Source organism: the organism of the source record quoted next, unplaced genomic scaffold (assembly GCF_019419815.1).
Source record: "Pyrus x bretschneideri cultivar Hongxiangsu unplaced genomic scaffold, Pyrus_bretschneideri_v1 Contig24, whole genome shotgun sequence".
Lineage (NCBI taxonomy): Eukaryota > Viridiplantae > Streptophyta > Magnoliopsida > Rosales > Rosaceae > Pyrus > Pyrus x bretschneideri.
Genome location: NW_025999546.1, coordinates 451,430 through 474,463, shown reverse-complemented (window position 1 = coordinate 474,463; position 23,034 = coordinate 451,430). Strand labels below are relative to the sequence as shown.

The 23,034-nt window shown below is 38.2% G+C and overlaps 2 protein-coding genes across 2 annotated transcripts; both read left to right on the top strand.

Annotated features, from left to right (window-relative positions):
• Positions 1–3,732, top strand: LOC103937346 (disease resistance protein RUN1-like). Its single transcript, XM_048586472.1, has 3 exons — positions 1–1,971; positions 2,155–2,852; positions 2,945–3,732. Exons 1-3 carry the CDS (start codon positions 1,467–1,469, stop codon positions 3,089–3,091), a joined length of 1,350 nt encoding a protein of 449 aa, XP_048442429.1. The 5' UTR covers positions 1–1,466; the 3' UTR covers positions 3,092–3,732.
• An 8,530-nt stretch (positions 3,733–12,262) lies between these two features.
• Positions 12,263–13,564, top strand: LOC103937360 (F-box/kelch-repeat protein SKIP25-like). Its single transcript, XM_048585975.1, has one exon. The coding sequence runs from the start codon at positions 12,263–12,265 to the stop codon at positions 13,409–13,411; it is 1,149 nt and encodes a 382-aa protein (XP_048441932.1). The 3' UTR covers positions 13,412–13,564.
• Positions 13,565–23,034: the final 9,470 nt, after the last annotated feature.

Below are 23,034 nucleotides of genomic sequence, written 5' to 3'. Positions count from 1 at the left end.
ACATTCTCTGATATCAAGTTCAATGGAATTCTTGTGAGTTGGCAGCATCTTTGATATTCAACGTGTCATGGAGATCATATAATGACATCAAATTGTTGACTTTCCATACAAGAATGCCTTTTACGCAGCGGCAACAATAATCAGGTAACTAGCTTCTCTCTCTCTCTCTCTCTCTCTCTCATGTTTTGTTTTAAATTGTCATTTCTGCAAAGTGCAGATATTACAGAGCAGAAGAGTAATTTATCGTTTGCAAACTTATTGGTTAGCTATAGTAGCTCTTTACCTTCATGTTTAGCTACTAGCTTGTGCACTTTCGATACAACAAGCTTCTGTCGAGTACAAAAGTGCAAAGACGATGGTTTTAACGTATGACATGAGTGCCTAGCTCCAATAAGACATCATTGATGTTGGAACTTTATATTTGGTCCAGTTATTTGTAACGTGTTGGAACTTCTACACACAACTGTTTCCCATATATACATCTGTCGAGTTGTGAACTATTGGCCGATTTCCTCATATGTATAGTGTATCTTAGTATTTGGTAATACGTCTGTGTAATAATTCATGGGCTCGTTTGGTACTCTTGATTGGAAGAATGGATAACCTACTAAACTAAAGGTATGTTAAAGGGAGAAACTATAAAATTATAACCACCTAGAGAATAAAAGATGGATTACTCGATGAAAAAAGGTTATCCGTTCCAATCGTTTTTAAAGGTGGTGGGATTAGAAGGGATGAATTTCCTTCAAAGCTAATCCTATCCTAATCCCTCCACAAGAAAATTCATTCATTTCACGTTCCATATAAATTGAAATTTGAGAGCACTCCATTCCAATTCAATCATGTTTGCCAAACGAGTCCTATGTCCATACATGACGGGATCTAGATATGTAATAAACTAGGGGCAGTAGTTTTTGACATGACATGACCGGACACGAACCTAACACGAGATTGACGGGTTAGCAGATTTGAGTTAACAAACAAGGTTTTAGTTGAGTGATAAGGCTTGTGTTTTAGTCTAGTGATCAGGTATGGGGTTTTATATATTCCTCGAGGTACCTATCTAGCTACTTACTATGTGTTTTTCTTTTTAGCCTCTTAAAAGATTGTAGGGTTTCTACTTAGTATTAAGGTATGGTGGTATTCTTCTTCACTTGTAAGTGATAGGTCATAAGTTTGAATGTCATGAATGGCGAGTTTGATACTAATTTATTCTCCACACCTTACTTGTAAATATATTAGCATTTGCGTTTAAGCCACACAAAAAAGGACAAATGCAGTGGACATGAGGAAACTTATATGTATGCGGTCAACCTTGCGAAATGAACAACATGTCAACATGTAATTAATATGTTCCTGTCTTCTAGTCTTTGGAAAACAATTGATGCTTGAAAAACAACAAAATACATGTTGCCAATGGGGAAAAACGGCAAAATGTAAGCTCTTCATCATTCATTGCTAGGTCAATGGCTGCTGCTATAAGCCTTACGCGGCTGCATGATGCTTCTTCTTGCTTTTACCGATGTAGCTACCATGCATTCTTGAGTTTCAGAGGTGAAGATACCCGCAAGGGATTTTCTGATCACCTCTACCGAGCTTTGGAGCTGGCAGGAATTACCTTTAGAGATGATGATGAAATTGAGAGAGGAGCAAATATTACAGCAGAGTTGCATAAAGCAATAAACGAGTCCAAAGTATCAATAATCGTCTTCTCCAAGAACTATGCAACCTCTAGGTGGTGCTTGGATGAACTTGCAAGGATCATGGAACGAAGAAGAAGTGATGATGGACATTTTGTTATGCCGGTTTTCTATGATGTGGATCCTTCCCATGTCAGGAAACAGACTGGGAGCTTCAGAGAAGCATTTTGTAGACACGAAAAGCGTTTCAAGGAGGATATGGATAAGGTGGAGGAGTGGAGACGAGCACTTAGAGATGTTGCGGATCTGGCAGGGATGGTTTGGAAGATAGGTAATTACTTTCCGAAAGTATTAGATTTTTCTTGAATTTAAATTGACATGTTTTAAAGTCTTATAATTATGACATAACTATCAGCACACTCAATTTACACTAGCAAGAGGTTCTCATACTGATGATATTTCATCAAATTATTGCAACAATGATCTTATTGTTCTTTTTGTACTTTGATCTGATCAATAATTCATAGGTACGTGAACAATTTGGATCAATTTAACGCAATTCTTGGAATCAGGGAATGGTTTTATCCAGGAAGTAAAATCATCATAACAACAAGACACAAAAATTTGTCAAGGGCACATGAAGATCATGCAATGTTCAAGGTTGAGGAATTGAATGAGTATGAATCGCTTGAGCTTTTCAGTTGGCATACCTTCGGACAATCCCATCCAATTGAAGGTTACATGGAACTTTCAAGATCTGTTGTAAAACATTGTGGAGGGCTTCCGTTGGCTCTTCAAGTTCTCGGGTCTACCTTGTCTGGGAACGAAGTAGATGTATGGCAAAGTGCATTACAAAAGTTATACGAAATTCCTAATGGCAAAGTTCAAAATATTCTTCGAATAAGCTATGATTCTCTACAAGATGATCATGACAAAAATTTATTCCTTCACATAGCCTGTTTCATCATTGGAAAGGAGAAGAATTTTGCAATTAAAGTACTGGACGGCCTTGACTTTTACACGAGGATTGGAATTCAAAATCTGGTTGACAGATGTCTCGTAAAAATAGATAATGAAGACAACAGGTTGAGCATGCATCACTTACTTAGAGACATGGGAAGGGGAATTATTCGGGAAGAATCGCCTCAAGATCCTGGAAAACGTAGTAGAGTGTGGCATAAAGATGCCTTTAACATTTTGAGAAAAAGAACTGTAAGGAAAAAAAAAAAACTGTTCATTTTTTGGTACATTTGCAATTGTGTTGTGTGCCATGTTACTAATGGAATGGTCTGATTTGTTTGCAGGGTACAGAAAAGGTTAGGGGCCTCATGCTCAACCTGCCCGTGTTGATGGAAGATGAGTCTTGCAAGACATTATTTGGTAAAAGTAACAGAAAACGGTGCCATGTTGAAGATTATGAAGGAAATGCTTCAAGACGTCGTCAGATTTAGCTTTTCCTCAACAAATTTAGCTCAACGTTCTGCATCAAATGAGATGGAATTCAAAAAAGAGGCATTTACAGGGATGAATAGTCTTCAGCTTCTCCTGCTCAATAATGTCCAAATCAATGGAGACTTTGAGGATTTTTCGAAAAATTTGACATGGTTGTCTTGGCGAGGATTTCCTTTAAAATCAATACCAGCCAATTTTTTCTTGGAATATCTAGTTGTTCTTGAGTTGCGGAATAGCAGCCTGGAACATGCTTGGAAGGGAACCAGGGTACAATACTCTCTCTCTCTCTCTCACATTACCTGTACACATACTAATGGAAAATACTATACTCATGAACCTTAATTTGCATCTCGCTTTTATAGTTTCTTGGATGGATGAAAATTCTCAATCTCAGTCATTCGCACAGCCTTAAAAACAATCCCTGACATGTCGGGACTCCCTAACCTTGAGAAACTAATTCTTCAAAATTGCATAAATTTGGTCGAGCTCGATGAGTCAGTTGGAGACTTAGAGAAACTTGTTTTATTGAATCTAAGAGACTGCAAAGATCTCACGAAGATTCCAGCATGTGTCTATTGCTGCAAAGAAATTCAACCTGTTATCAGCTAAACTATGGCAATCTATCGTGTTGTGGGTATTACCAAGGAAAAATCTTGAATTGACCGGTTTCTCATTCAAAAGTTTACCACATTCTTTAGGAAGCTTAAGTCTTGCCAACTGCAATCTATCACAAATTCTAGTGATCTTGGTTTCTTATCGGCAGTTGAAGCATTTGGATCTATCTGCAAACCCAATTCTGAACCTACCAGAAAACATGAAGGATCTTATTATGCTCCAAACTCTGCTGCTAGAAGGTTGCACAAAGCTTCAAACACTTCCAGAGCTCCCCTTAAGTTTAACAAGATTGGAAGCAGATAAGTACATCATTGAAAAGGATAACAAATTTACCAAACATTTTCAGATCATTCTGTAAAAGTTTTTGGTATTGTAAGAAATTAGTTGAAGCTCAAAGCTTGTTCGAGATAAAACCGTTGAGCAGTGTTGACATAGATTTGATAAGAAACATGGGCTTGTTCAACTTGGAATCCACCTAGCTCCTTTCATTTAGATGATTTCTTATTCAAGCACGAGGTTGATATTGCTGAGAGCAGGATAATAAAGTATCTTAAAAAAGCGGTGACAAAGTAAAACCTATATATGTAATACAATCTAGGTATCGACGTTTGTGGTTCTTTTCAAGTTGAAGTTAGAGATAATACAAGAGGTTGGCTTAAACATAGTAAGTTGTGTATTTTTTTTCCCGCTTTCCTGCCTTTTTTGTTTCCTTGTATTTGCATCCCCGTTTACTCCCTCCCTCTTCTCCCTCGGCAAAACATTCAAATGAAGGTCGGCGACCGTGCTGGAGTACAGCAGACTGGAGGCTGCCCTTCGTCTGAGTCTGGTTTGGACTTTACAAAGCCAGGAGAAAAGAGAGAGATGAGAGAAATAGAGGAACAAGAGATCATGGACTCGTGGAAGGGAGAGACGATGGAACTTTGTTCTATCTACTTTGCCATTCCTCTAAAACTAATAATATGATATGTTAGTCTAATGCGTACTGGGAGGAACATGTATAATGGGCAATTAGTAAAAAGAAACAAAACACTAAGAGTTAATCTCCTCCGAGAGCAGATATTACAAATCACTGTCTAGAACATCAATAATTTTTTTTTTAATACAAGGGGGATCAGCCCTCTACGTTTATTAAACTATTAAAGAAGAAAAAGGTAGCACAAAGACGGGACACAAAAAGCCAAACCCCACAAGAGAAAGAATGCCAACAAAGTCATGATAGCTAGGAAATCCTAAAAAGTTTTCCTAGAATAAGCTGTACACGCAAAGGAAGTGACATGATCCCACCATTGACAGCTAACATGAACAATGCCATAATTAGCTAAGGAATCAGCAACCTGATTGCCCTCTAAAAAATTATGAGAAAAATGAGAACGCACTTTAGCTAAGAGAGCTATACATCTAACCAACGAACCCTAAGATGCCATGGCACCAAAGAACTTGAAGAAGAAAGAAAGTGAACAGCCAATGACAAGTCACATTCAATCCATAAACACGACCAACCTTGAGACTATGCTTGAGTTACCACTTCAACCACACCAGAGAGTTCAGCTTCTAAAGCAGAAGCTAAATAGTAAAAAGCTAGCAAAACAACCCAAAGTAAAGCCTGCTGAAATACACCAAAACTCGCTAAACCAGGATAACCACCAGTAGCACCACCAATATTAGCTTTAATCTAATTGATTAGGGGAGGATGCCACAAAATCTCAACAATGTGACGAGCTCGTGGAGGATGCTCACAAACACCAAGAGGATCCCACCTCTTTATATATAGGCTCTTAATGAACTCTCAAGCCTTGGGTTCCCCTTATCTGGTATTTAATGAACCACTTGTGTAGATTGGTGTACTAACACCTTTTCACCTATTAACTAAGTATTCGGCAGTAAAGTGACAAGTGCTTAGTTTAATTGGCATGCCTTTTCAGAGTGATGCATGTCGAGTGACTTGCTCGGCCTTGGTTATCCAACCCTACCTCTTTGAGCAGCAACCCTGACATGCTTCGATCCCGGTATCCTCCAAATCACCAGGATAGGCACATGTTGGTCGACATTCGAGGGTGATGAAAGCCAATCCACCATGCTTATGCTAAAATCATGTACAAGATGCATGCAATTTGTGTCGAAAAGAAACAAACGTAAATATTAAAAATATGAGAATGCATGAACATACTCAGAGCATACAACTAATTAAGATTACAAGCGGAAGGAATATTATACAAAAGTGGGATTATAAAAAAAGGGGTCCAACATCGAGAGGAGGATTCGAAACTACTGATACAAATAGGCCTCAACGCTGGGATCAAGGCGTTTCAAACCCGACCACCTTTAAGGGCCATCCTAGGCTCTTGCTATGAAATTCCGTTCTCGGATTTCACTGTTTAAAATTACGTATCTAATATGTAGTATTCATATTCATAGTTTTGACACGTTTATATTTACGGCATATAAAATTTTATTCGATAAGTAAAGGGACGAAATTGCCCTTATCATGTTAAACAAGTTTTTTGTGGACGGACTTGATATTTTCATAATTTTTCAGATTTCTTAGCATATCTGGATAGTATGTGTCAATATAAACACGTGGGCGCAAACAGAACGTAAATTGGAGTTATAATGAATGAGTTATTAACAAAGATAAGGGCAAAATGGTCCTTTAATTATTAAATTTGGAAGGCTCCAAATTTGTTGGAGTAGGAATGGCTGGGATGAAGCCACGTGTGAGGCCGTGATGAAGAGAAAGGAAAGGAAAAGAAGGGAGAAGGCTTGACCAATCAGAAGGGGGAGAGGAAAGAAAGTGACCAATTAGAAAAGAGAAAGGAGGGGAAATGAAAGAAGAAGAAAAGGAGAAAACCGTGTAGCCGCCGACCTAGCCAGACCGCAGCTTGCAAACCCGATGGCATTCACAGCGAATCAAAGCAAATCGCCACCTGGAAACAGCTCCCTAGCCTTCCCTCTTCCATTTTCACCCAAAATTATAAGGAATTTGGTGGTAGTTTTGGGGAAAAACGAATGATGATGCGTGTGGGTGTACGACGGCGATCCGAAAATCATGAAACTAACTTAGCCAATTACCACCACCAATAGGCTCCCTCAACCTCAGGAACAAGGCCCAAGCATTGAATGAGATGTCAGAGTTTGTTTTGGTGACGAATCGAAGCTCACCATTTTTAGGGTTTCTGACACTTCGAGGGATTTTCAGGCCACTTCCTAATCGAACTAGACTTCGGCCCAGGTATGAAAAATGTTCCTCTCCTTAAGTTGTACATTTCTGCAAAATTTGGTGAATTTTAGTGTTGGTCGGAATTTCAAGTTTCCGTTTGCCGGAAATCGCCACCTGTGGCGGCGCCTACAGTGGCGTGTGGCTAGTGGGCCGACCCTACCTTTTTAAGTTAAATTCGATGTTCTGATTTCAAATTTGATAACCATTTGATATAGTTCGATAGTTTGAACCTAGTATGGAATATTATGTCACTTGACTATTTTATGATTCAACGATTCGACCGTTGGATCGTCACCAAACCTTAGTACGTTATAGTACATAATATTTGAGTACCATAGGAACTGACAGATTGGGAATCCAACATACGGATCTTCATAAATTGAATTTCTAAGTTTGTAAAACCAAACGTTGATAGCAACCTAATTCTAGCAATTGACGGAGATCCGACCATTGGATTGTTCTGAAATTTTGGAATATTATTCTAGAAGATAAACGAGACCTTTGGGAAGTTACTAATCAGAAATCCATGGTGGATGTTCCAGATTGACTTGTATAGGGTTGTGGACCCCACCTTTGACAAAGACTTAACTTTTGGTCAATAGGCTACGAATTGATCTTAAATATTAAAATCTGTATTAACAGACACTATGTAGGGCTTAGTGGGTCTTTATTGCTTAGTGGATTATCCCAGATATATATACATCAGTTTACGTGTATGAGACGTCATATTGTGATATATGTGTATGTATGTGTGTGTGTGTGTGTGTGTGTGTGTTTATTTATCTTCTTAATAATGTGAATGATAATTATGATAAATGTTATGACAATGTAATCCTAGAATCCTATTAGATGTATTCTATACAACTTATATGCTTGTGTGACAGATTAGTTGGTGGCCATGAGAAGTTGATGGTGTAGGTGACTACGCTGTCACTCATAGGGTTGAGGTATGGATAGGTTGTGTGTTGAATTTATTGCACCATGTAGCAGTGGTACATGGATGGTCCTGCTTGGTATATCTATGATTGGTGATCACAGCTTGCACGATAAGACTATGCTTATGGTTCTGCTTAGTGTATCCAAGATGGGGGACCATACGCATTCTAGAAGTGCTCATGCTTGGTATATCTGCGATGGTTGATCACTACCTAGAGCTATAGGATATAGTCCTGCTTGGTATATCCGCGATGAAGGACTATTAGGGTTTATCATGCTTGGTATATCCGCGATGGGTGATCACTACCTACGTTATTAGACTATGCATATGGTCTTGCTTGGTATATCCGCAATAGGAAACCATACGCATTAATCATGCTTGGTATATCTGCAATGAGTGATCACTACCTAGAGTTAGGGTTTGGTCCTGCTTGGTATATTCGTGATGGGGGACCATACGTATTCAAGGGTGATCATGCTTGGTATATCTGCGATGGGTGATCACTGCCTACACAATAAGATTATTCATACAATTCTGCTTGTATATCCGCTATGGGGGACCATACGCATTCTAGGGGTGATGAGGATTAGTTGTACTTGGTATATTTGAAATAGGCGACCATAGTTTAGTTGGATTCCGCTGAGTGGTCTGGAATCCCTACTCTTGCTTACTTCCATAAAGTTAGTCCAGCCCTTAGATTCAAGTGAATAGGAATTGTTCACAGTAGACATTGTGTTTGTAAATTGGATTTATCATGTTATTACTTGGAATCCAGGTAGGGAATTATGTTGAATTCCTTTATTAAATTTCATAAATTGATATGTGATCTTGTTGATTGATTAATGTAGTTAAATGTTAATACCGTGCATCTGTGATTTATGGAATTGATTAATTCGAGTGATTGTGGAATGATGTTGGATATGAGTGTTATTATTACGATTAGATTAGTTGACCAATGTGGCTAGAGAATAATATTGTACTTCGCTGGTTCTTTGATATGTTACATGCTATAGATTACGGTACTAAGTTGAAACATAGTGATTTATATGATGGATGAATTGGAAATCTTGATTGTCATGTGGGTTGTTATGTAGCCCTGAGTCTAGTAATTTCATGCTTGTCAAGTTCTAATGATAGATTGAGAAATGTTATGTCTTTCCACTTGAATGGATTGTGATATATGTCGAATTGTAGTGAATGGTGAACTACCAATGGCTTGATCCCTTTTTAGGGTACGTAGGTAGTCTAACGAGGAGGTTAGATGCATCCATAAAGTATACAAAAATTTCTACGCAATTCGAATCTTGAATTATGCTTTGTACATATCCCGAAGGCAGGATCTGTTGGATATATAGATACTTGGTGACGTCACGTGTCGATCCTGAACGTATGTCGGGATCGAGATGTGACACCTGCTTTCAATTGTGAGTCATCATGTGGCTCAATCGATGTTTGAGTAAACCTGCTCTTGAAACCTCGTCAAATTGGGTTGGTAAACGATCGATCTTAGGGCTCAAAAATGCCTTCCTTTATACCTTTCGGGCTTTAGGCTCTTTTATAACCTTCTTTGGTCTTTAATCTCACTTTGGGCTCTTTGTGGCCTCTTTCTCGGTTTGTACCATTTTGTGGGCCTAGAAGTGCCCAACATTAAAACATCTTCATTTTGGATAAGTAAACATTGTGTTGACAATCAACGACACCTTCAGTTTGGATAAGTAAACGGTAGTGGAGCTGTAAAACCAGACAATTCAGAAGCACTTTTATTTTGGACAAGTAAGCAATACTGCTTCTGTTGGTTGGTTATCTAACCAAGTCTCAGTCAGCGAAGAGTTCTTGATTCTTTCACCTAAAGAAGTCACTTTATTAGCCTCAGTGAAGTGAGGTGTTCTAGGATCAATTACTCTGAAGTGTACTTAATAGTTCGGCTTTTGGATGGTCGAACCATGCTCATTATAAAGACCTCACCTCCTTTGGGTCATTAGCCCCTATAGTCTGATACCGATTCAACACACTTATATTCTCACGAATATAGTTGAAGCGGTTAAACCCCAGCGCACAAGATCCTAAACTTCACGATAAATTAAGCAACCTTGATTTCAGGTTCTAGAAGCCTAGGCTAAGATTTAAGAATATGAGTATGAGATAGAGAAGTTTTGGGAATAGTTATAGGTATTCAATTTGGATAGAAAGTCCTATTGATGAAAGGAATACTGATCCTTAATAGAAAAGGATTTTTGTTAGCATTGAGATTAGTTTGCAGGGTGCGGAAACAAGTGTTTGTTTCTGATGAGGATTTTGATAGGAAATCCTGATCTATTTTGGAAAAGTCTATATGTATATATATAGTGGTCTATCTTCTCACAGATTCAATGCTCATATTCCATAACCTATCTGTGAGTCGAGCTCTTAACTTTTTGCAAGAGAAGAGAAGGTTCACTGAGAGTTTGCGACAATGGCTTCGAGTTTTGTTGTTGCTGCATGTATGTTTTCCTTTCTGGTTTCTTGTGTGCATATATCCAGGTTAGTCTTTTTGTGTTTGTAGTTCATGTTTTGGTCTTGGTGTTTGGTTGCTTTAAATTCTTGCAGGAGAGGTATTCATTCCTCAGTTGTAGTCTAATAGTGCATTCAATACAATTGCCACAATTATTCTACTTGTTCGACCGAGCTCAGTCACGAGTTGGCATGCCCGCATTCACAAGAATGATGTAAGTAACTTATAATTACTCGGCTTGCCTGCCACATAAATTTTGTAGTTTTAGAGTTAATATGATTTTTATTGTTGGCATAGGACACCACCGTTACACTACTCTGCACACAACTTTGTATATTTATTTTACATTATTTTAAGGCCTTATTTTAACTTTGTTCATTTATCGTTCTTTGTAGTTTTGCAGTCCGATTTTTAGCCGGCATCATTCTTCTCTCTTTTTAACTAAAATCCATTCGAAACTTTCCAAAAATCCCCGGAAACTACTGAAAGCCCCTGACTTAGCACGCTGGGTGACGCAATTGTTTATTGTAAAAAACTCGGAAAATCTTGTCGTATTTACTATTCGGCTTCGCTCAGCAAAAGTCGGACTTTGGCCCTTTTGTCTCACAAGAGACAACAAGATGACCAATCTTCGTTTTATTTTACAAGTTGCTTCAGCAACTTGCGGGTTTGGAATTTAGGTAAGGGCTTTAGGTTCATGAATCTACTTCGCGTTTAATAATTATATGCCTCGGTTGAAGCCTAGGATTAGTTTAGCATGGACAATACATTAGAAGATGAAGAAGTTACAAAGAAAATTTGTCTTTCTCAATCCTACTATTTTTGCGTAGGGATTTGAAGGAAATACGCAAGTTGACATCAATATTTTTATTCAATATTTATTGAAGTTAGTGATTTGTCCAAAAAAATTATATGAGAGTTTTGGCAAAACAAAATTCCAACATCAACAATGAAGTTGTATATAACGATCAGTAAAGAAAACAAAATTCCAACATCAACAATGAAGTTGTATATAACGATCAGTAAAGAAAATATACTTCGCATAACAAGTTAACAACTCACTAAAAGTGGTTTGTCTTCAAAATCCTTGACACTGCATAATCCGGCTTTTTATCAATTAAATTGGCAAGTAAGGAGAAAAAAAAAATTAAATTCAATTATGACCGTTCATTTTTCATATTATTGAATAGTTTGAACTAATGAAGAAACATAAAAAAATTCAAAAACTATACTAGTGATAACGTGAATTTTGGCTTCATGATACAACTCACGAGTATAGCCCTATACTAGTGATAACGTGAATTGTGTTAAAATAACGCTAGAATTATAATTTTCTGAATTTGAGAATAAATTGTGTTGGTACATGTTAATCATAATTGGACATCAAACTCGTCATTAATAAGAGTTGATGCAAAACTAACTTCAGATGAATCCATCTTATTAGCTAATGATTGTTTGAATCATTTACCATGTTATATAATACATCAAGATGATATAAATATGTGGTCTCTCGGACAGTACTCAAATTTGAAATGCAATAAAATAAGAAATTGTTATTGGCACTCCAAAATTTTCATTCTACACTCTAAACTTTCTATATTTAGAAAGAAAAATACACTTGTGAGGAGTGTAGAATGAGATTTTTGGAGTGCCAACAACACTTCCCAAAAATAAATGCATATTAATTGCTATCTTTATGTTGGCTATCGATGCAATCCAAAGCACCAAAACCCCACATATCAATTTGCACACATGGAGCCACTTAACACAGAAGCTGAAACGAACCCACGTGAGTATAAAAAGGCACAAGCTTTCCAGACACCCAAGCCCGTCTAAAAACCACCATACTATCCATACTAGAGAGAGAAGTTGCTTCTCGCATCTCTCATCTCACACCAAACAATAAAGCCATGGATCAAGATATACCAAAACCAAAACGCAACAAAAACACACGGAACTCTTCCAGCGAGTGTTCGTTGTTGCCAGGCTTACCCAACCACCTTGCACAGCTCTGCCTTACAAGGATCCAACCTTCAACTCTCTACTTTGTTTGCCGTTCATGGCGGCGCCTCATTTACTCTCCTTCATTCCCTCCTTTCTTCGCTCTCTATGCCATTCTCTCCCCTCCACCTCCCCACTACAACTGCAATTCATCAATTGAGTTCTACTCACTAGATCCCCTATCAAACAATTGGACATCTCTCCCTCCACCTCCTTCAGACCCTCCTCTCCACCTCCTCCGCCGCCACCCTTCCTTCCTCTCCCGAAAAATCCCCATCCAATCACTATCCGTCTCTGGCAGTCTTGTCCTCGTCGCAGCCACTAATTACAATTTCACTCCAGCACTGCCTCGTCCTCTCGTCTTCCGACCATTGTCCAACAATTGGTCATTTGGCCCTCCGCTAGCAGAGCCTCGCCGGTGGTGTGCGACAGGGACAGTAGGGGGAAAAGTCTACGTTGCAAGTGGCATTGGATCAAATTACAATGGCGACGTGGCGAGGTCTATGGAGGAGTGGGACATGAAGAAGAAGAAGGAGGCATCTTCATCATGGGTTAAGAAGGCGGGGTTGAAAGATGGGAGGTTTAGTAGGGACGCTGTGGAGGCAATTGGGTATAGAGGGAAGCTTTGGATGGTGAATGTGAAGGGCAATGCAAGAAAAGAAGGAGCTGTTTATGACGTGGAAAATGACACATGGCAAGACATGCCTCGAGGCATGATTGGTGGTTGGAATGGGCCTGCTGCTGCATCCATCAATGACGACGACGACAATGATCATGATCATGATGTGATGTATGTGGTGGATGAGAGTAGAGGCGTGCTGAGCAAGTATGATGATGAGAACGACTGCTGGGAAATGGTGGTGGAGTCGGATGTGTTGAGAGAGGCTGAGCAAGTTTGTGCTGGGAGAGGGAGAGTTTGTGTGGTTTGTGCTAACGAGAAAAGGATTGCGGTGGTGGATGTGGTGGCGCCGCAGCCGAGGATTTGGGTGGTGGAGCCGCCGCCGATGCTGCAAGTTGTGGCGGTACACATTTTGCCTAGGATGTGTAGGTCGGAGTAAGTGTTTGGTCTTCTGAAATAGTTTAATGTAGCTTGGACAAGAGTGATGCCTTAAATCATATTTTGCAAAAGGAAAAATTAGTATCTAATCCCTAGTTAATATTGTTCATTGACTAAGACCTCATTAGTTTTCAAATTTTGATTGAGGTTCCTAGCTTTAATGCGATAATGAATTTCCATATTTATTACATAATTTTTTAAAATAAAAATTAGTAATTGGTTTAGGGTTTTAGTACTCAAACCTCTATTAAACTCCTAATTATTTTCAATTCAAACATTTCTAAAATAAAAAATCAAAATAAATTAGAATAAGTTCGTACCCATTAGTTTTTTTTTTTTTTTATAAAAAGATTCTCAATTTTTTTAATCTTAAATGTACCCATTCATATAATTTTCAATTTTTTTAATCTTAATTGTATCCATTCTTAAATGTACTAATTTGTTATATGTAAAATGTATCATTTTTAAATATAAAATGAACCCAAATTTTCAATGTAAATTCCATTCAAAATTTTTTAATCCATTTTTAAACATATATGGGTATATTCTTTTTCATAAATTTTGAGAATGTATCAATTTCAAGTTTACTCAAAGAAATTTACTAATATTATTAAGCCTAATATCTTTTTTTTTTTTTTCGTGTGGTTTTGAAGAATGTACCCATGTTTTGTTTTGGTACAATAATTTTTTTTTTTGTTAATTTTGATGAATGTACCTATATATGTATGTATGTATGTATGTATGTATATATGTACACACAATATAATAGAGAGTATACTTTATATTTTATTATTTTTATTCCCACAAATTATGGATTTTATTTAAAATCTCATGAATATAAACAAATACAAATTTCAATTTTTAATTTTTAATTTAAAAACTATAATAACTTACATTATTACATTAATGTTAGAGACTTTGATTGTTTGAAAAGAACAAAGAATTTCAACGGCTGCTCACTAACAACTTTATTCTCTTCTTTTCTCGAGTTTGTTTATCTAAGGAATATTTTAATATAATCTAAACTGCATAGAGTAACATTTAAAATTGAGTGTCCAAAGAAAAAAGAAAACACATTGTTGTATTTAACTTGACTATTTTAACTTCAAATTTCTTCTTATTTGGTCAAAACTTCAAATTTCTTTTAAAAAAAATTTGTGATTTAAAGAGTAGATTTGTCTTTAAAGAAATTATGGTATTTTAGTTTGAGGTTCAAATGTCACTATATTTGTGGAGTAAAAAATAATTCGAAAAATTCTAAAGCTGACTCATGAACTTTTATCCATAAGTAACGAGAATGCATTCATTAAATTGGCGAGGCACACATTTGTTCCATGTGCGGTACAACCACCAAGAAAACTTGAGCTACTATCTATGACTTTTCTAAGCTCCACTACCCATAACAGCGAGATAAATCAAGGGAATTGAATATATAATTAAGGGGTGTGATATCCACACACTCCTTTTTACTTCTCACACACCTATTGTTAATTTCTGTTCGTTGATCTTCTTTAATTTATCTTATCCGACGACTTAGAATTAGAAGGGTGTATGAGAAGTAAAAAATGGTGTGTGGATATCACACCCCATAGTTAATAACTAATTCCTATCTTTAAGCTTTCATTATTGAAGACCAACTCAATCGACCAACGAATCACAATCAAATCCAAACAAGGATTCTACGAGAAAATTCCGAGATATTATTAATTAAGTAATATCTTTGGGATAATTCTCTCCTCCATCCAACGGATGACACACTTTAGCTAACTGGATGCCTACACATGGTGTGAGATCCCTCCCCCCATGACTGCCCTAACTCCTACAAATACTCATTCTTCATGAATTTTTAGTAGGTTTTTGCTACGCAATTAAGCCACAAACTTCCTCTTTTCAGAGAAACTGATTTAGGCATTGGAGATCCGTTGGCCGAACCCCCCACTTCCTTGGGTGTGTGGCTTTGGACTTTGTTCAAAGGTGCTTAATTGCTTTGTATGTCCAGTTGTTCCACAAATTGATGCTTTTATTGAGAGCTTCATTTAACTTTAAAAAAAGCTTTAGCAATTTCTTTCGGGAATTTCCCCCTCTTTGAATTTTTCTAGTGCTCATCCAAACTTTTTAATTTCTTGATTTGTGTCCTTTAGAGAAATGAAAACATAGTTGGAAGTTCTGAAACCATGACAAATGGCATTTCCTACGTGTCTGGGTTTGCACGTAAAGACAAAAGTCACCCCGTTTCTCATGACGGAACACAAAGATACTTGATCAATGCACCAAATCTCCTTCTTCCGTGGAAGATCCAACAGTGTGATTATTCTAGATGTTTAAAGTTCTGACCCGGTGTGCAATTTAGTATAAATACAGAAAGCCATGTTAAGGGTGCCAAAATCCCATTTTTCGTAGTTCGATTCGAAACGATCTTTTCACGAAAATTGTTCATCTGATCGAGAACTATACGTTGTCCAAATCAATGCAGTAACAACAGCCTTGTTGAGGCCCAGCTCAAAGCAACAACCAAGCCCTCGACACGTAGGCCTAGCTCACAGTAATAACACAAGCCCATATCGCACAAACCCGACTCGTAGTAGCAACACACCCCAATGCGTGCAAGCCAACTCGCAAAAACAGTGCAGCCCAACATGTGCTTTCACATCCCGACCCGGGGGGGGGACCACTTCCCGGGCCCGCTCCACCACCGTAGCACGATATTGTCCACTTTGGGCCTCGACCACGCCCTCACGGTTTTGTTTTTGGGAACTCACATGAGAACTTCCCGATGGATCACCCATCCTGGGAGTGCTCTCGCGCCCTACTCGCTTAACTTCGGAGTTCCCGTGGAACTCGAAGCCAGTGAAGCTCCCAAAAGGCCTCGTGCTAGGTAGGGATGAGAATATACATATAAGGATCACTCCCCTGGGTGATGTAGGATGTCACAATCCACCCCCTTAGGGGCCCGACGTCCTCGTCGGCACACCACGGCCAGGGTTAGGCTCTGATACCAAATTGTCACATCCCGACCTTGGGGGGACCACTTCCCGGGCCCGCTTCACCACCGTAGCACTGATATTGTCCACTTTGGACCCCGACCACGCCCTCACAGTTTTGTTTCTGGGAACTCACATGAGAACTTCCCGATGGATCACTCATCCTGGGAGTGCTCTCGCGCACTACTCGCTTAACTTCGGAGTTCCTGTGGAACTCAAAGCCAGTGAGCTCCCAAAAGGCCTCGTGCTAGGTAGGGATGAGAATATACATATAAGGATCACTCCCTGGGTGATGTGGGATGTCACATGTGCAAACCTAAGAGTAAGCCCAGGCCAAGTTGCACAAGCCGAGAACCAAATCTAGAGACCCATCTTGTGCTACCCAATGTGTTGCAGCAGCCAAGGCACGCTGCCTTCAACATAGGCCTAATCGCACAAACCTACTCTATTAACTCTTAGCAGGCCAACTTGTTCCAATGCTTGCACTAGTGCGCTCGACTCGATCAGCTTCAGCTAACCAATCTTGGTTTAGGCTGTATCAATCGGTCCACTAACGAACCAAAAATTGAACCAATGATGAATTTGAGCGATTCTTAGAGAATCTGACCAGATTTCTGGCAAATCCAACCATATTTTAGCAAATCTGATCCGTTTTCTGACGATTCTAACTTGTCCCAGCTCAAATTTTAGGGCCGTTGTCCACTACTCGATGAGATGCCTATCAACCTGAGCTCATCCACTCTGAATGGTGATTTAAACTTATCCCAACATATCACAAACTTAACAAGCGCCCTCGTATACAGTGGCCCCATGAATTGTTGAGGAGATAGGTGAAATTTGAAAGCGTAAGAAGTTCCAGAAAAATGTAACAACCATTCGAGGTCTATGCTCATGGTCTGCAAGAAGATTAGATAATACTTCAGTCAACTAAGTGACATCACTTTATTGAGAACTATCCAGAATATTCGAGTATTTGTACTAATCGGAATATTCGAATGAGGATTTAGATTACCTGAAATTTTCAAATGAGGATTTGGACTAACCATAATATTTGAATGAGGATTTAAGCATCGTTTCTTATAGTATAGTCCCATTATGTAATTGTATAATGAGCACGGTTCTTAAAAATGCCACGCACTAGTCTTGCGATGATGTGCCTTAATGCTAGCACCTAAGCAGAGCCTAGGCAGACTAGGTGAATTTAAGTAATTTATTATATATAGTATATATATTGTATAAAATATTTATTATATAACATATAATATATAAGAATTGATAGATTTTTGTGACAACCTGTTGCAAATTATTTTTATCGATAGCGTGGAATGACGATTTTGCCCTTGAACGTTGTGTGGTTGTATGTGTAAATAGGCTAAGGTTTTGGACCAATCTATGTTTCTTCCTAACTTTTTGGACCTAATTGGAAGTAAGATTTTGTTGATTTTGTTTGGTTGCCAACAAGACCACACTCATACACACACATCTAATCTCGTTGACTCTCTCTCTCTCATTCCTCTCGGATTTTTCCATTTGTCCGTACACTCATACGGTCATCTCCTCAAGTCTCGTCATCTCTCACAGATCGAGTTGTTTAAGACCACCATCGTACTCCTCGTGACTTCACGAGTTGAGTGGTACCTTTAAGACGACGAATGGTTCACGGGAACTCGAGTTATCCGAACTCCGGTGAGGGGTGATTTCCTCTTACGTGATTGTGAGGGTTTTAAGTGGTTTTGAGACTTAAGATGGTAATACTCTTGCTTTTCTAGGGTGATTTCCTCTTACGTGATCGCGAGGGTTTTAAGTGGTTTTGACATAAGAACACTCGGGTTTATTTAGTTGCAGTGTTTGATCGGTTTCCTCGAATTTTTTCGGTAAGATTCCGTTGGTTTTAGGACCCAAAGTGGTAAGATTGTGTTCATCTCATCCTAAGCTTCATTTTGGTACAAATTTCATGAAATTTGGTTGAGAAATGTCTAAGATATCAAGTTTTGAAAATTTTCCAGTTTCCGGTGACATAGGCGGCGGCCGGCGGCGGAGTCCGGCGATCCACTAGAGAAGAAAGGAGAATATTCCGTCAACTTTGACGGAATATACTAACGGCGTTACTAACGGCATCATGTATATTTAATGGTATATTCCATTTTTGGATGGAATATTCCCTAACACCGTTAGGGTTTCCGTACATGTGCCAGGCATGTGCCTGCGCGTGAAGGTGCGTAGGTGGTCGGAAATTTTTTCTTAAAATATGGGGATGTTCGTGGTGTTGAGTAGATCACGTTGGTATATTCAAACACCCCATTTGAGCAATGTATGAGAATTTATTAGCTAGTTTCGTTTATGTGCTTTAAATTAACGTTTATATAGTTGTTTCACATATAGGTGAGACCTATCCTTAGGATGAGCGCAGTCAATCGAGACTTGGAGGCTACGACCTTTCCACATACCAGTTAAAGGGCTTTTGATTTTCCGTATATACCTATATACTTGAGATTTTTCCCAGAAAATTGATTTAAATGAAATTATGTTTAGAAATGCCATGCATATTGATTTATACGTAGATCATTGAATTAATATAGTGTGCATATTGTGATTTGACGTGGTGGACGCTTAGGTAAGTACCCAGATGAGTTATAGATTGTTTATGTTACTTGATGATTATGTGAGATATGTTGAGAGCTCATAAACCTGCACCCCGATGTTAGTGCTCTAGCCCAGAGTTAGGGCACAGTTCTTCACGTGATGTTCACCTCCCACACCATATGCTCACCTTGGATCCAAGTTAGGTGCACAGTCCTGTTGTACAGACTACTATCGGTGGTTCCAACTCGTAGGTGACCCGTGATTATTCGCACAGTCTTCACGTGATCGTAGCACTTGAGCGTATTTATTTACACCTAATCCTGTCGTACAGACCACTTTAGGTGGTTCCGACTCGTGTGCAGTATATTTGTTGAGATGTGGATTTGAGCCATGCAGGTCACGTTAAGTGACTCCGGCTGGATGGATGAGCTCTAGATTCAACCGTACAGGTCACGTTAGGTGACTCCGGCTGACATATCATTTGCATTGATTTATATCACCTGTCTTACATATTTTCATGCTGAGATATTCGACATGCATATTTTGTGAATTTTACTATTCTGGGCATGGTTGTGGTATAGATATGTATTCTATTTTCTGGGAAATTATACAGGTTTTACGGCGAGGGGTTACTATCTTTGATAATTGAAATGGTTTTGAAAATCTTTGTTTTTGCCCACTCACACTTTCTGTTTTGCGCCCCTTCAGGTTCTAGTTAGGAATGCTTTTGATGGCTTGCGAGGAATGCACAGAAGCTCTAACAGATTATCACCATTGTAGGATTACCTTTGGTGTTGTATAATTAGTATTCGTCATGCTGGACTGCACTTAGGCTACTTATGCTCTGGTTGTGAATTCACAACTTTTTTTTGTCTTGCACCTCATCTTATCTAGTGCTCTAGTTAGTTGGGTTTTTATTTATTCGCATTTCTTATATTAATATTGCTTCTGCACTGTGCACATGGCTACATCACCTTCATGTGACGGCCAACACGCCCTGATTTAGGTCGGGGTGTGTCAAATTTCCTTTAATATTTTGGTCAATTATATTATGGGATAAAAGTTTGAGTGACTACGAGATTGTAAGACTTTACAGAATATAATTTTTTTTTTTTGAAACTCATATAAATTTATAGTGATTTTTAAGAAGAATAACGATGTCAAGCATGTGATTTAATAAAACATTGCCGAAGAAGGACACATAGAAGAGCGCAACTTAATTGGACAATAACTACAAGAACAAGTGGTGTAATTTGATTAGACATCAATTGAAAAAACAACAAAAAAAATGGTGAAAGTTAAGAAATCATGTGGGTGGGAATGAGTGAGAAACTCTCTCTTTTTCTTCCTGATCTCCACCTAGTTTTCGAATTATACAATTAAACTTTGATTTCCCTGGTTTCAAATAAAAAAAAATGGTCAAGTCTGTATTCTCTGGTTTCAAAAACAGAAAACTTTAATTTCGAATTATAAAATCGGATTGAAAAAATAAATATGGCGCGCGCATCTCAGTAGCAGTGACAACATCCTTCATTCAAGCATATTTTCAAACACTTTTCCATGTAAGTTTAGAGAGGCGGATTCCTCAAATTTCCTAGGAATTTCAGATGATCAAAGGCCCCTCTTTGCTCTAGTGAAGATTCACCCATGCTCACGTAGCAGACCACTTGGTGATACAACTCCTCGAGCACATCGAAACACAATGCAATCACGACGAGGTGTTTTGAAGTAGGACATGAGCGCATGAAGCTCTCTCTCCCAAGGTGTCCCAACAAGCAACTACTCAACTAGCAATCAGGCAGCGTGCACTCCGCCTTGGCCCCTACGAAACCATTTTCAGCTTCTGCTTACTAACAACTTTATTCTCTTATTTTTTTTAAGTCTGTCTGTCAGAGGGATAATTAAATACAATCTGAATGGCATGGAGTGACATTTGAAATTGAGTGCGAGAAGAAAACACACTGTTGTATCTAACTTGTTAAGTTATCTTCCTATTTGACCAAAACTTCAAATTTCTTTATAAAAAAAATAATGATTTAAAGAGTAGAATTGTTTAAAGAAATTATGATATTTCAATATGAGGTTCAAATGTTACCATATTACTTAGACCAACTCCAATGGTGGGCTAAAAGCCAAATTACCCTCCAAAATTTCCCCTCAAACCCACTCCAACCCAAGGGGAAAATTTGGGCTAAATGCTAAATGCTAAACCAAAGCCAAATTCCCCCCAAAATTTAGCCCAAAAATCGGAGTGGACTTCATCTAATATTTATCGGAATTTAAATTTTTTTAAATTAAAATGTTCATAAAATTAATTTACGATAGTCTACATATTTATTTATTTTTTAAAATTTAATTTAACAAAAAAAAAAAGCCTAAGTTCATTCTTTAATAATCCCGGGCTAAAATTTTAGGCTAGAACGGTTGGAGCAGAAAAATTATTTCTGAGCTAAAAACTAAATTTTCGGATTAAAATATTTGACTTGTAGCTCAACCATTGGAGATGGTCTTAGAAAGGTGCATCGTGCATGTGAAGAAGAAATCATCAATCAACAAATTTATTGACAAAATAGTCAACATGAAGACAAAATCAATAAGAGAGGAGATGAGACCACATTCAGAAAAACGTCAAATGCATGAAAGGTAGTGAGGTGTAAAGGTCTAAAGGCATCTCTTTCTTTGTCTGCAATAAATTTGACAAAGGCCTGTAAAGTGATCAAAAACGATGTTCGCCTCCCGAATCCATACAATACAATTTATTGCCGCTAAAAGCAACAACCACTCCAACAACATGCACCTTTACAAATTTAATATTTTTGACTTGATAAAGCTCTTTGAAACCTAGTCAGTCGGATACCCGATTTGGTCTTTGTTCATAGTATTGACACAGCCAGTTCTGGAAGATCACATGAAATAACTGTAATCCACGTGAATACAAACAATATACGCATGATTAGTTATGTGATATAATGGATTAATTAGACTGATTTACGTGGAACCAAGTATATTTTGTGGCTAGGCCACCTTGTAAGTGTGGGCGGGTCACGCCCCGATCCCAACATACGTCCAGTATCGACGTGCGACAGTGATTGTAAGAGGGTGCAAAGTAATACAAATAATATACACAATGGCATACTAAAACTGAAATTAACAACATTTACAAGGTGGCAGGATCTCAATCAGAAATATACAACTGTACAACAAAGCTAACACCCATATGCTCCCAAAAGAAAGTCGCAAAGAAATACGAGGAAAGGTACAAAGGTAACCTAATCGCTCCAATTGATGAACTTTGACTGCTACCCCAATCCTTGTATCTACTCAAACCTATGTCCTATACAATCACCCATACACCGTGGGAATGGTGCATTGGGCAAAGCAACAACCCGGATAAGCTGTGAAGCTCATGCGAGTGATAATAATCCGACATATGTGATAATCATAAAAACCAGTCCATCGATCATAGTTTATTAACGACAAATATAAATCAATTCTTTATAAAAACATAATCAAAATAAAAAATAAACCACTGAAAATTCCAAAGGAATCACACAGACATCCATCGACTTTTCTAATCAACCACAAAGGTTTTGAGGCATATCAGTCATAAATGCACCGAAAACTAGGGTTAAAGTGACTTAGTTTGGCTGGAGCCTACATCTTCTAAGCTTTAACATTTTAGACTGAATCTGAAGAATCAACGAACCAACTAAATAAAGGTTGCGATTTCGGACCACTCAATGAAATCCAACAAAAAACGTGTTCCAGACCACTCAACGAAACCGAACAGGATACAATTCTAGACCACTCAACGAAATCTGAACGTAGACAAATAGAGCAAGGAAACAGACCACTCAATGGAACCCCAACGGAACCCGGTTCTAGAACACTCAATGGAACCGACCAGAATCCAAGGAACTCAGTTTCAAACGGCTAAACAAAATGAGACTTGACAATTTTGCCTTAACAACTCCCCATGCCAATGGCTTAATGATCCTTTGCTAGCCCTCATGTTTCTCAAACAATTCAAATATGTATAACAAATCACAATTCACAAACA